This window comes from Meles meles, chromosome 4 (assembly GCF_922984935.1).
Source record: "Meles meles chromosome 4, mMelMel3.1 paternal haplotype, whole genome shotgun sequence".
In the NCBI taxonomy this organism is placed as follows: Eukaryota; Metazoa; Chordata; class Mammalia; order Carnivora; family Mustelidae; genus Meles; species Meles meles.
The window spans coordinates 50,155,274-50,167,968 of NC_060069.1; the positions used below are offsets into that span (position 1 = coordinate 50,155,274).

Sequence of the window (12,695 nt, forward strand, 5' to 3'; positions counted from 1 at the left end):
TCGCGTAACTTCAGACAGCCCATTCCACTTCCAGGCCCTTGGTTTTCCCTGCGGTAAAGTGAGTGGAGGCAGCTCATAAACCCTTTAGGTTTCCAACATGAGATACTACAGCCAGGATCCAGGATAGAGAGAGGATTCTTCTGCCAGAGTTCGGATGATCTCTTCTTACTCAAAGTTATTAATTTGTAGGTAACTGAGGTGCTTAGGAAGCATATAGAAATGATGCCACTAGACAGACTCAAGAGGAAAATTAGGGTGGATATAAAATTATATATATAGGTATGAACTGTATGTTTGTGTGTGTGTATGATAAATCATACATATACACTTTTTTGAGGAATAATCAGGGAGAGAAGGAGCCTAACAGGAAGGGAAATCATAAGGAACAGTGAGAAGTTGATGAGGAGTAGCTCTTATAACATTCTGTTGGTCTGTAAAATGCAATACAATTTCTATTTCTTCTGGATACTAACCGGTAGCAAGACTAAAACGTGTTTTCATGAAATAAGTCACAGCGTGGTATACTTTAAAATACTTGCAGTGATAACAGGCTTATAACAGGCGAGGTGCAATTTCTTCTCACAAGTTAGATGTACATGTGGGTCAGTGGTTTCCACAATTTGTTACCTGGAGGTCTAGGCCCCTGCACCGCATGGGCAAGAGACAGCTGAGAGTCACAGACCACCCTGACTCCTGTCCCCTTCAAATAGCGCCATTCTACTTTAATCTATATGCACCGTAGAGGTCTTTTTTGCAATATTTAATTAAAAAAAAAAAAAAAAAGCTTTCACTGCTTAACAAAGTGAGTTTGAAAACAATAGCCCTAAATCATTAGTCTCATTATTAATGAAGTAACTGAGGCCCCAAGATGGTCATACGTGTCAAAACTCCATGAAACCCAGATCTACATATTCCCCAGACGGTGCTTCATGAAATATATTCGTAAATCTCACTATTTCCAAGAATTCATAAGGTAGACAGACGCTATTTTCAGCCCTTCTGCGCAATTACAGAAAGATAAACTGATATCGGGGGCGCGTATGCATAGTTTCTGATTCAACAGGTCTGGGAACTAAGAATTTGCATTTCTACCCAGTGGCAAGATGATGCTGATGCTACTGGTCTGGAAGTCACAGTGTGAGGACCGCCGGCCTAAGAAATCCTCACTCTGATGATTTGCTTATGCCAAGCTGTCAGGCACACCTGGGAGTCCCTCCATTATGGGGACAGCAGCTCGCACTGGCTGCGGGATCGGGACCTCAAGTCCCACTTGTCCCTGAAGCCCTGAGGTCTTCCTACGCAGCTGCCCACTACCGCTCCTGGCCCCCACATCTGGAGTCGATCTCACCCTACCCCATTTGGCTACTACAGCTACTTACGGCGCTTCGTACCGTCACCGTTCTTTGCGCTGTCCGAGACCTGCTGCTTCCTGATGCTGTCTTCATCCGCCTTCCGGTCTCTCCCTGGGCAAGCACAGATCCGGGCCTCAAAGCAGCGTCGGCCCAGGACTTGCCCACTACAAATCAGAGAGGAGGGAGAGAAAGGGTGAAATCGAGAAGAACTGTAAAAATCGCTGGTGTTCTCTCATTTCCATATGCAGTGCCGCCATCACCCACCCACCATCACCGCCGGCTCCCTCCTGGCTGCTTTGAGGATGGACCCAGAAGCACTTGGCAGAACACAAAAGGGCTTACATGTCACAAACAATATTAGTAAATAACATTCCATTTGTTCTGCAAAGAACCTCCAAGCCATTAACTGAACAGCTGTATTTAGCTACAGATTTTGAAGGAAAGTTGAGTTAAGCCAGTGGATGTTTCGGATAAAACCCCCTGAGGCAGCCCAGACTTACTCAAAGAAACTGTTAACTGCCTTGGGAGCCGCATGAAAACAAACACTGTCTAATCAGAAACTATTGCAGTCAAATGTCAGGAATTCAGGTATGAAGTGACTTGCATGCCTTCTCAGTTCTTTTTCTTCCCTCCACCTTAATGCACCCTGTTCTGTCTCCACCTTCTTAGATCTTTTATGTCGGTGTTTGCAGCCAGGATTTAAAGCACAAAGGAAAAAAAAATCAAGGATAGCTCTTTGCTGTACATGGGAAGTTAATGATAGAGCAAACACAATTTCACGTTGCCCTCTGCCCACGGTGTTTTGCAGAATGACAATTCTGCATATGCCACTTACTCTCTGGTTTCCAGAGTAACAATGATTAAAATTGGACGGCGGTTCATCCCTCCAACACAACTGCTGTTACACATGAAATTGTACAGGACTGTCGTGAATTCAGTGCCAACCTGAACACAGGAGGAAAAAGACTCTGGGTTAGCAATGGTTTAACTGATGTTCTTCCTTCTTAGTTCTCTCTAGTTAACTAACTCACTTTGGAATGAGGTGATACACTTTTCTCTAGAAAGACAAGCTCTAAAACCCACTGTAGATTTCTCTTTGACTTGTCTCTTAGGAAGCTTAATGTTAATGTTTGCAACACCAGACACTAAATTAAGTGAAAAAGACTTTAAAACATAATACTTTTTAAAAAATAGATTTATTTATTTATTTTAAAGAGAGAGAGAGAGAGAATGGGGGAGGGGCATAGGAAGAGGGGGATAGAGAGAGAGAGAAGCAGGCTCCCAGCTCAATGCAGAGCCTGACACAGGGCTCCTTCTCAGGACCATGAGATCATGACCTGAGCAGAAATCAGGAGTTGGTCTCTTAACCGACTGAACCACACAGGGGCCCCAAAAATCATAAAACTTTTTGATCCTACTGATCTTATTCATTTGCAAGCTAATCCCTATCACCTAATACAAACGGGGAGAAATGAAAAAATTATCGAAAATAGCAGCAACATGCAGGGACATTTCCCCCATGTGGATAAAATAGGAAAGCACAGATTTAAATGTAAAGTTCCATCAATAACACCCTGGAGCTAAAATGTCCTCCAGATTAAATGAGCTCTTCCAAAGTGGTCATTCATGGGCAAGGCAACTGAAGTTTAGGGAGGCAGGGCCACAAGCGAACTGCCCATACAGCAAACGGGCAAACCACGAGACTCTGGTTTCACTACTCCAGTGTTCTTAACACAGCACCAGTCTGCTTTCTAATCTGCCACCTGTTTGTCCAAACTTGAGCTAAGAGATCTCCCTCAGAGTCTCCCATTTGTAGGCTACTGGAAATATACGGGCATCCAGTTCACATCTCCTACCAGTTCAATTTGCCAGTTAGAGTCTCTAGATGAGAAAAGGTCCAGTATTTACCCAATTGCAAGTTCAATTATCACAGGCTTTTAAGATGGGAACGTGGGTACAGAGCAATTTCATCAAGTTAACCTAGTACAAATGTAGGAGTTCTGAAGGGGATAGAGAAGCAGTGTGGTAAAGAGGGAGAGGAGAAATACAAAAAGGATTGTATTTCATGACAAACACTGAGGCAGAAAGAGACCCTCAAAACACCCTTTATTACCAAAACATGCTCTCCCAAGGCAGCCCAGTCCTTGTTTTTTTACCTGGGGTGGCTCATAAGGTACCAACACACTCTGTCTTCCTGTGATGGGGTCTTCTACGTATTGCGCATGGCTGTTTCCTTCTACTCGAATCAAATGACTGGGAGGGGCAATCTGTCCTGCAGAACAGAGAAAGACAAAATAGTTAGTTCTTTGCCTTCAAAGAAAGAAAGGGAAAGAAAGAGAAGGAAAATGAAGCTGCATGGGCAAAGTATTAGTGGCTGAAGAAATGGTTTGTTCGATAGAGGAAACATATATCCTTGAAGGAAGAGATCTCATTGCCAGATATCTAATGAATGAAGGTGTGACTCTGTAACAACAGAAAGGCCTGGAATGCTCCTCGATATTTAAGGGAATAGTCCTTTGTTTCTCGTGTTGAAGGTTAACAACTCAAGCTTTCCAGGAATTCTATGACTATGTCTCTGCTCTGATCCATAAAAGGGATTCTGCTAGCTCCCATAAGAAAGAGAAGTAAAAGGAACAAGTTCATAAAAACAAAAACAAAAAACAAACAAAAAACCCCCAAACTCCAAAACCCACAAAACCCAGCTTAGAATAAATGCTTCCCCAAAACTGACTGGCAAAAATACTAACAAGAGATAATAGATGTATCATTGCCTGTTCTTTTCTCTGCCATAAAGTCTCCATCTTTACACTGCCTTTTTTTTTTTTTTAAAGATCTACACCCAGTATGGGGCTTGAACTCACGATGCTGGCATCAAGAGTCACATGCTGAACTGACTGAGCCAGGCAGGAACCTTTGATTTTACACCTGCTTTGGTTATAAAGCTGAGAAGCAGTTACTGGTTTTCTGGTGTTGAAAAAACTCCAGATTGAAGGATCAGAAAAGGGAAGCATGCTTTTAAAAGAGCATAGGCCAGATTGCACAAAATTGGGATACTTGACAGAGCTCCAAAAGAAAGAAGCTGATCTGAGAATTGGAAGTGGGAGTCATAAAGGTGTTCTTAATCTTTGGGTACATATTATCATTGTATAAAAATTGTTCTATAAAAGTCAAAAGTTAAGTATGAAAATGCTCTCTGCAGAATCATTTATTTGACAACGACTAAAAACAGGTGCTATGTCAAACAGTGAAAAATCAAAACAAAACAAAATATAGTTATATCCTCTTGATGGATCAAGGGCAGTGTGGAAACCTAAAATGGAGCCTAGCTATAAAGAATCATCTTTAAGGCATATTGTTAAGTGAAAATCAAGATGGAAAGGTATTGAAGATGAGGCTGTGTAGACAAGGACTGGAAATTAATGTGTAAAAAGTAGTTGTGTTACGGTGGGAGGATTTTTACTTTCTCTGTTGAAATTTCTATCCACTCCCTTTATTCTTCCATTATTCTCTACCATCTATTCCTACATCATACTAGCTACCTACCAATATTTCTTTTTTAAATGTATTTTTCTATATAAAGTATCCTAACTTCCAAGCCTCCTGCACCCAGATCCCTCTTTTGATGAACACTTATGTGTTCTCTTGTCCTTCATTTCTACTTTCCACTGCTCCTTACTTAATCTCCTTTCATAGAAACTTAGAATATCCGATGTAAGAGAATCCTTGGAAATAGTGACCTTATTGTAAAGCTGTTGCTGTATCTGAGGTTCAGAACATGGGGCGTGACTTATCCATGGACACTGAACTTAAAGGAGGCCCCCAAAATGCCTGCTTCCTGACTCCCAGTCCATAATTTTGCTGGTCCCCATTTGAGCTTATGTCCTATATCTTCTCTTTGCTTCCACTGTCCATTATTTATCTTCATACCTTTTTCTTTTTTCCCCACTTCCTTATTCTGTCTTCTCCTGTTTCTCACCTTTTATGTTACTTCCAGCTCTTGATTGGTATGGCCTAGACAACCACTCATGGAAAGATACTAAAGTTGAAGGTTACCCTCATCTGGGCTGAATGGGTCAGATGTCAGATTGTCCCTTCTCCACCCTCTCATTTAAACAAAAAGAAAAGAGAAAAAGGAAGGAAACAGCAGGGAGTGAAGAGGCAAGTTCAGGTCACCTAGTAATTACCAACATTAAATCATGACTAGTCCAATTGTTATGGAGCCATAAATGTGGTTATCATTATTCTCAGACACTCTGTTAGACAAAGAGGTAGCCTGAGCTGTCCTCAGATTGCAGAGTTTAGAACCAGGTAGATGGACCCCAAAGAAAAATCTCCACAGGATCTCTGTTTTTCAGGAGTTTAGCTGAGCAGTCCCAGATCCCAATTCTTACCCTCATTGAATTCACGGCTCAGCTCGTGGTTGGGGCACCGTTTCACCACCTCGGTGACATGCTCAGCTTTCTTGTAGACAGGCATGGCACGGATGACAGCGCCCTGTGGAGGTGGGGTCATCACCTTGATCTGGATGGGACATGTCTTTGCAATTTGGCAGTACAGTTTCTTCAGTTCAGTGGAATACTGCTTAGAGATGGGCCGATGGTGGTGGGAGGAAAGAACCAACAGGAGATATTGTTACTTTCCAACTCAGAACAAGGAAACTAGGTCCACGATCTAAAGATGCATGTCTATGACCGGCTACTACATAGCCGATGATGACAGCTAGCAATCTTTCCAGAAGGAGTAATAGTCACTAACCAACTTAACCATTCCCCCCCCCTTAAATGACATCGTGTCAATAAAAGACCTCACATTTATCAAAACACATTTATGTCATTATTTTCCGGTATCTTCTCATTAGGATAAAGAAATTGAGTCTCAGAGGGGTTTAAATAATTCATACCCCAAACAGCTTTACAGAAATCCAGAAACTAAGTAGAAAAAAAAAACCACAATGTTTTCATATATTGAGTGATAATAAACAGATGATAATTTACCCTGCCATTATAATACTTTAGAGAGACTCATAGAAAATAGGATTTATGGGGGAAAAATTAAGATGGAATATCTAGCAAAGAGTAAAGAGATTTTATACCCAAGGGCAACCAACTAGAAAACTGCAAAGCAAAAGTTTTCCCAAACTGTTGCCCTTATATTCTCATGCCCTAGCCTGAGACAACAAGAAAGCTGAATGGGGCCATTTGCTCCTATTCGCTCATGAACAGGACTAGCCTATTGTAATGATACAAATCATGATGGCAAAATCCATCAAGATACAGATCTCTTCACTCATAAGTGACTGAAACTTTTATTCCCCACTTCCTTCTGAGGGAGAGGAAATTCAGTGATTCTTTGGTTGATTGGTTGGTTGGTTGGTTGTAGAACTGGCAAAATAGGGGAAGAAAGCATGAGACCTAGAAACAAATAGAAGAAAAAATTCCTTTCCTGTGTTTCTTCCCCTCCCCATCTCTGAACCAATGTAGAAAGTCTCCATTCTAATCCTTACATTCTAATAAACCTTAGCATCTCTGTTCTCTTAAGCTAATACCCGATCCCTGCATTCCTCATTTTGTTGCTGCAGTGAAACCACCAGACACCAGCACTGCCACCCAAGAGTGCGGAACCGAGTAACACTTACCCAAAGGTACACGCGCGTGTGCGCATGCACACACACACACAGGCACACATGCATACACACACAGGCTGCAATCCTAAATTGGCAGCCACGGTGCTCCAGGGGAAAGACACTGGGGACCAGGAGTCAGAGTGGCAAAAAGATTTATTAATGATATGTTTCAACCCAACTCTGACTAAAGACAAATGTCTGACTAAAAAGCGCATTTAAAAAGATTGCTTTATTTCTTCATTTTGAAATATTTAATCTTTCATCCCAAACATTTTAGTATATGAAATGTTCAGTTAAAATTTTCCTAATGCAAGAAGTGTGTTACATAACCATGCCCACAGGTCAAGGATTAGACACAACAAACGGGTTTTATATCGCTTGAGGAAATAGGGAGCATGCCAAAAATCGACCACAAAAATAAAACTCTACTCGGGAAATACTGAATGAAAGCTAGAACAGTACTTTTGTGCTGCGTTTTTAACCAATGACTTTACAAACAAAGACACTGTTTTAGGACATGTTAAGAACTCACTTTTACTGAGAATGCTCAGAAAATAAGCATAGCCGCTTGTGTTTTAGTTTGCAGATATATAACCTAAGAATGAATTTCATAAGATTCACCTCAGGGAAAATGACTGAAAAATAAGTTTGTCACCTGAAGACAAATAAAACCCCTATCTAAGTAGGTAAAGATTAAAGGAGGAGGAGGAGGAGGAGAAGTGTTCAGAGTAGGACAGTTCAAAGAAAAAAAAAACACACACACACACATCTTATTTCAGTAATTGATATACTATCAATCAAACTGGACAGACGAAAATGTAAAAACACTAAAAACAAACATAGTTTTCATCAGTTGGTACCCTCACTTGTTCTGAGGGATGGGAGAGGGGAATCTCATTTCTGAGTCTAAATAAATAATAATGGTTTTACCTTTTCCTGAGTTCTGCTGTCAGAAATGGAATCCTCATACAACCCCATGGGGAAGGTATTACAGGGATGAACTCTCTCTCTCTCTTTTTTTTTTTTAAGGATTTTTATTTATATGACAGAGAATACAAGGAGGCAGAGAGGCAGGCAGAGAGAGAGAGAGAGGAAGGGAAACAGACTCCCTGTTGAGCAGAGAGCCGGATGCTATGCGGGGCTCAATGCCAGGACCCTGGGATCATGACCTGAGCCGAAGGCAGAGGCTTTAACCCACTGAGCCACCAGGCACCCAGGGATAAAGTCTCTTATCTGAAACCCTTGGGGCCAGATATTTTAGAATCCAGAATACTTTTGATTTTAGAAATGGAGGAGAGTTCATATAGCATATATTATAAACACTTCCAGCAGGATTTAGGTCAACACTCCATAATCAAATGTTAATGTTTCTTCAGAATTCATGACTATTCATACTAACTGGGAAATGACTATAGAGCTTCAAAGTTCAGGCCAGATTTCACTACCAAATGAGACTGTCACAAACTTCATGAAATCCAAACCAAACCAACTTTTGGTTTTCAGGGCTCTTTGGATCTCAGAATTGCAGATAACAGATAATGAATCAGCATTATTATCCCCATTTTATAGATAAGAAAGCTGAGGCCTACAGAGGACTTGCCTGAGGTCACAGAGAAGAGTTGGTTAGCAACCGGTATCCGAGAGTCCTAATCCCAGCCCTGGAACAGGAGTCCCTTGTCTTGATCTCTCTTGGTTCAGCAGTGCAAATTTGCATACTTCTACCTTTCTCTAATTCCCAACAGCATGGCTATCCTCTGAAGCTAATTCAAAGGTATTCAATCTTCTCTAACATTAAAACAAGCTCAAAAGTGGTTGACTCACCGTCAACAATTCCTCTTTATTTAATTCTCAGTGTAATGATGTTTGCTTATTTAATTGCAGAGAGCGACAGCGTGTGCTAGAACTGAAAAAAATCCCAGACTGGGAGGAAACAAACCTTGGAGTCTAGTACCAGACGTCTGTCAGCACTCTCCGTTACAGTTCAGGGTAAGTCGTGCACGAGGCCCTGATCTTTCCCATGGTTTTTTAAGGCCCTTTGTAGTCTGACTCCATCTATCTCTCCTTCCCTCCCCTCACCCTCCCAACACATTCACTTCCCACCGCATATTCTACCATGTGAACCTCTTACGCCTTCAACACACCATACACGCATCACCCACGATTCAGTCGTGCCATTCCCCATCTGGAATGACTCATGCTCTTCCTCTGTTCTCCTCACCAAGCCCAGACAATTCAGATACCCCCCCGGGGCTAGGACTGCATCTGGTACTGTAGACCACATTTTCCAATGTTAAGGATGAAAGTTTCATATGGACTGAATCAAAGTATCTGACCAGGGCCAAGATCCATTTTGATTATTGCTTCTGGTGAGACTACCAGGCCTGCTGCTCAGTAACTAGAGGAGCCCACATGGCCAGGCGTGCTTGGTTCTTTACAAAGTCCAGCTTCTGCTACTTTATTTCCCTCACTGGTCACAAGTTCGGTCTGTGCTGATGTTTGATATTTTTCCAGCACTAAATTCAGGCTCCCTGGCCTATGGTGTATTCGTAATTCTTTTGACTTCCCCACGTCCCTTATCCTGTACCAAGTGGCCACTACTATCTCTACCAAGTTTCCGGTCTTTTGCAGGATCACAAAAGAATGGCAATCTGATTTAAGCTGAGATTTTATTTATTTATTTTTAAAGATTTATTTATTTATTTATTTGACAGACAGAGATCACCAGTAGGCAGAGAGGCAGGCAGGGAGAGAGGAGGAAGCAGGCTCCCCACTGAGCAGAGAGCCTTATGCGGGGCTCCATCCCAGGACCCTGAGATCACGACCTGAGCCAAAGGCAGAGGCTTTAACCCACTGAGCCACCAAGGCACCCCTTAAGCTGAGATTTTAGAATACTCTGGTAATTCGAGTTGGCACAGGGTGAAAAGCGGAACACATCTGGCTCCTTTTAATCTCTCTCTCTCTCTGGGACTTCCAAAATCTCTCTCTAACCTGCTCCCAACATTGACTTGAGATTTTTTTTAAACATTGACTTGAGATTTTTTTTAAATCTATGGTTTATTTTTTGGAGGGGGGCATGTGTTCTTTAACGACCTCCCCAGTCCAGTCATCAAAATTATCTTTTGCCTCTTCTATAACCAATCCTCTTCCTGACCCTTTCTTAGGCAACCCTTTACCTGCTTTTTTCTCACCACCCTGCTTTAGAACCTTATAGAAACGAAATGATACTGTGTATAATCTTACGTGCCTGGCTTCTTTCATTTCACATAATGCTTTGGAGGTTCGTCCATGTTTTTGCATATATTAGTATTCCATTTTATGATTTAGTAGAATTCCACCATTTATCAGCCCATCAGTTATTTCCAGTCTGCACTTACTGTGAATAAGACTCTCGGGGACGTTCATATATAAATCTGAGTGAGGACACCTGTTTTCATTTTTCTAGATAGGGACCTCGAAGTATGATTGCTCAGTAAACGTATGCTTAACTTTATAAGTGACTGCCAAGCCTTTCTACAAAGAGCTGCACCACTTTACACTGCCACCAGCAACGTCCGTTCACAGCCTTGTCAGCACCTGCTATTGTCAGTTCTAATGCCATCCTAGCAGGCATGTAATGGTTCTCACTGTGGTTTAAATTAGCATTTCCCTGATGTTTAATGATGTGGAGTAACTTTTCATATACTTATTTCATATTCAGCGATTATATTTTACATAATAAAAATTAAAAATATATTTATATTTCATACAAATAAACATTAATATATAATCAAATGCATTAAAATTATGCATTAAAATATGAATATATTTATATTTATTTATATTGTTTCATATACTTACATACTATTCTTTCTGGATGGGTTTATTCAAATCTTTTAAACTTTTTAAAGCTTTAATTTTTAATTGGGTTGTTTGTGTTCTTAATTTGAGTTGAGAGAGTTCTTTATATATTCTAGATACAAGTTTTTTTTATCAGATACACATTTTAAAAATATATTTTCTCCCAGTCTGCAACTTGTCTTTTTTACCCATTTTTGTACTTTTCCAAAACAGTTAATTCTGAGGAATTATCAGTATTTTGCCCTTTAAGGTGTATGCTTCCTGTGTCCTAAGAAATCTTCGTCTAACCCAATGTCAGAAGGATTTGTATATTTACATGTATAAAATTTAGAGTCTTAGCTCTTGCATTTGTCCTATATCTATGTTCAGTCAATTCTCCTCCTCCTTGTCATCTTCTTTTTAACAGCTATCTAATTGTTCCAGCGAGACTTGTTGGAAAGTTTATCTCAATCTTTTCCTTCTGTTCAATTGGTTTAGAAATTGTTTTGGAAATTAATTGACCACATGTGTTCACATCTTTATCTGGACACTGCCCTTTTCTGTTGATCTGTATGTAGATTCATATACCAGTTGTCACACTGTATGGATTATGATGAATTATGGAATCATGGAATTATGAAGTATGTCATACTGTATGGATTATACTAACTTTATGGGAAGTCTCAAAGTCAGAGAATCTGCATCCTCCAATTTTGTTCTCTTCCAAAATTGTTTTGGCTTATTTTAGGTCCTCTGAAATTCTATTTAAAATTCACAAGCAACTTCTTGATTATTACAAAAATGCCTGATAGAATTTTGGAAGAAATTGTTTTAACTATAAAGGTCATCTTGAAAAGAACTGATATACTAACAGTATTATGTATTTTAATCCATGAACATGGTATATATCTCTAATTAGGAACTTTTAAGTTTTCTCAGGAATGTCTCGGTTTTTAGTATGCAAATCTTGCATTACTTTGTTAGACAACTCCTTCGGTATTATAAAATTTTTTTAAATAGTACTTGAAAATTTTTAATTCCTAAAATTTTTTTCTGGTATATAAAAACATAATTGATCTTTGTATTGCATCCTGTCACCTTGCTAAACTTACTATTTCTGGTAGCTTTTTGTATCTGTTTTATGATTTTCTACATAGATGATTATGTTTACTGTGAGTAAAGACAGTTGTATTCCTTCCTTTCTGATATGATTTTTAATTTTTATTCTTGTCTAACTGCAAAAATTGAACTATTGTTCAAATTACCATTGTTTTATTTTTATTTTTTAAATTGATATCTTAGATCATTGATTTTAGACTTTTATGTTTCTCTAATATAAACATTCTACATTCTACAAAGGTGCCTTTAATGCATCCTTTTAACTGTGTCTATAACATTTTAATATAGTCTTAATATGGAGGAATATCTGAAGCATTTCTTTTGGATTGATTAGTCTTCATACCCAATATAATGAGGGACCACACTTACGTTTCTGAGAAAAATAATTCTTTTTCTAAGACTTACACTTATTTAATGGGTTCTGTTTCTGGCCTTAACTTATTCTCCCTTTGCACCATTTTCTTATTCTAAATGGATTTTTATTTTTTATTGCTGTTCTATGGTTATTTTTATCTCTAGCTAGGTTTTTTCTACTTACAGGTATCAAAGGAAAAAGCCAGTTGATTCTATATCTGAAAAGAGAATCTCCTCTAAGAACTTCTTTGGTGGTGTAATTCCATTGCACTGAACTTCCATTAGTTCTTTGGGTGGACATTATATATTCCAATCTTTATGTTTGAAGATATAGTGTATCTCTCCTTATAGTGCTGTCACTATTAGAAGCAGCTATGAAGAATTAAAAACTTATAAACTTATTCTCAACTTCTTTTTTTCTATAAAGTTTT

At 39.5% G+C, this 12,695-nt stretch overlaps 1 protein-coding gene across 4 annotated transcripts in view; it reads right to left on the minus strand.

Moving 5' to 3' along the window:
- TP63 (tumor protein p63) overlaps positions 1 to 12,695 on the minus strand; it is a 231,791-nt gene that overhangs the window by 24,061 nt on the left and 195,035 nt on the right. For 3 of the 4 annotated variants that reach the window (XM_046002605.1, XM_046002607.1, XM_046002608.1), the window contains exons 5-8: positions 5,744 to 5,930; positions 3,509 to 3,624; positions 2,188 to 2,297; positions 1,380 to 1,516 (exon numbers count right to left, since the gene is read on the minus strand). In XM_046002605.1, the coding sequence (XP_045858561.1) occupies positions 1,380 to 1,516; positions 2,188 to 2,297; positions 3,509 to 3,624; positions 5,744 to 5,930 (550 nt within the window). The remainder of the gene's footprint in view (positions 1 to 1,379; positions 1,517 to 2,187; positions 2,298 to 3,508; positions 3,625 to 5,743; positions 5,931 to 12,695) is intronic. The other variant, XM_046002606.1, reaches the window with a different exon arrangement.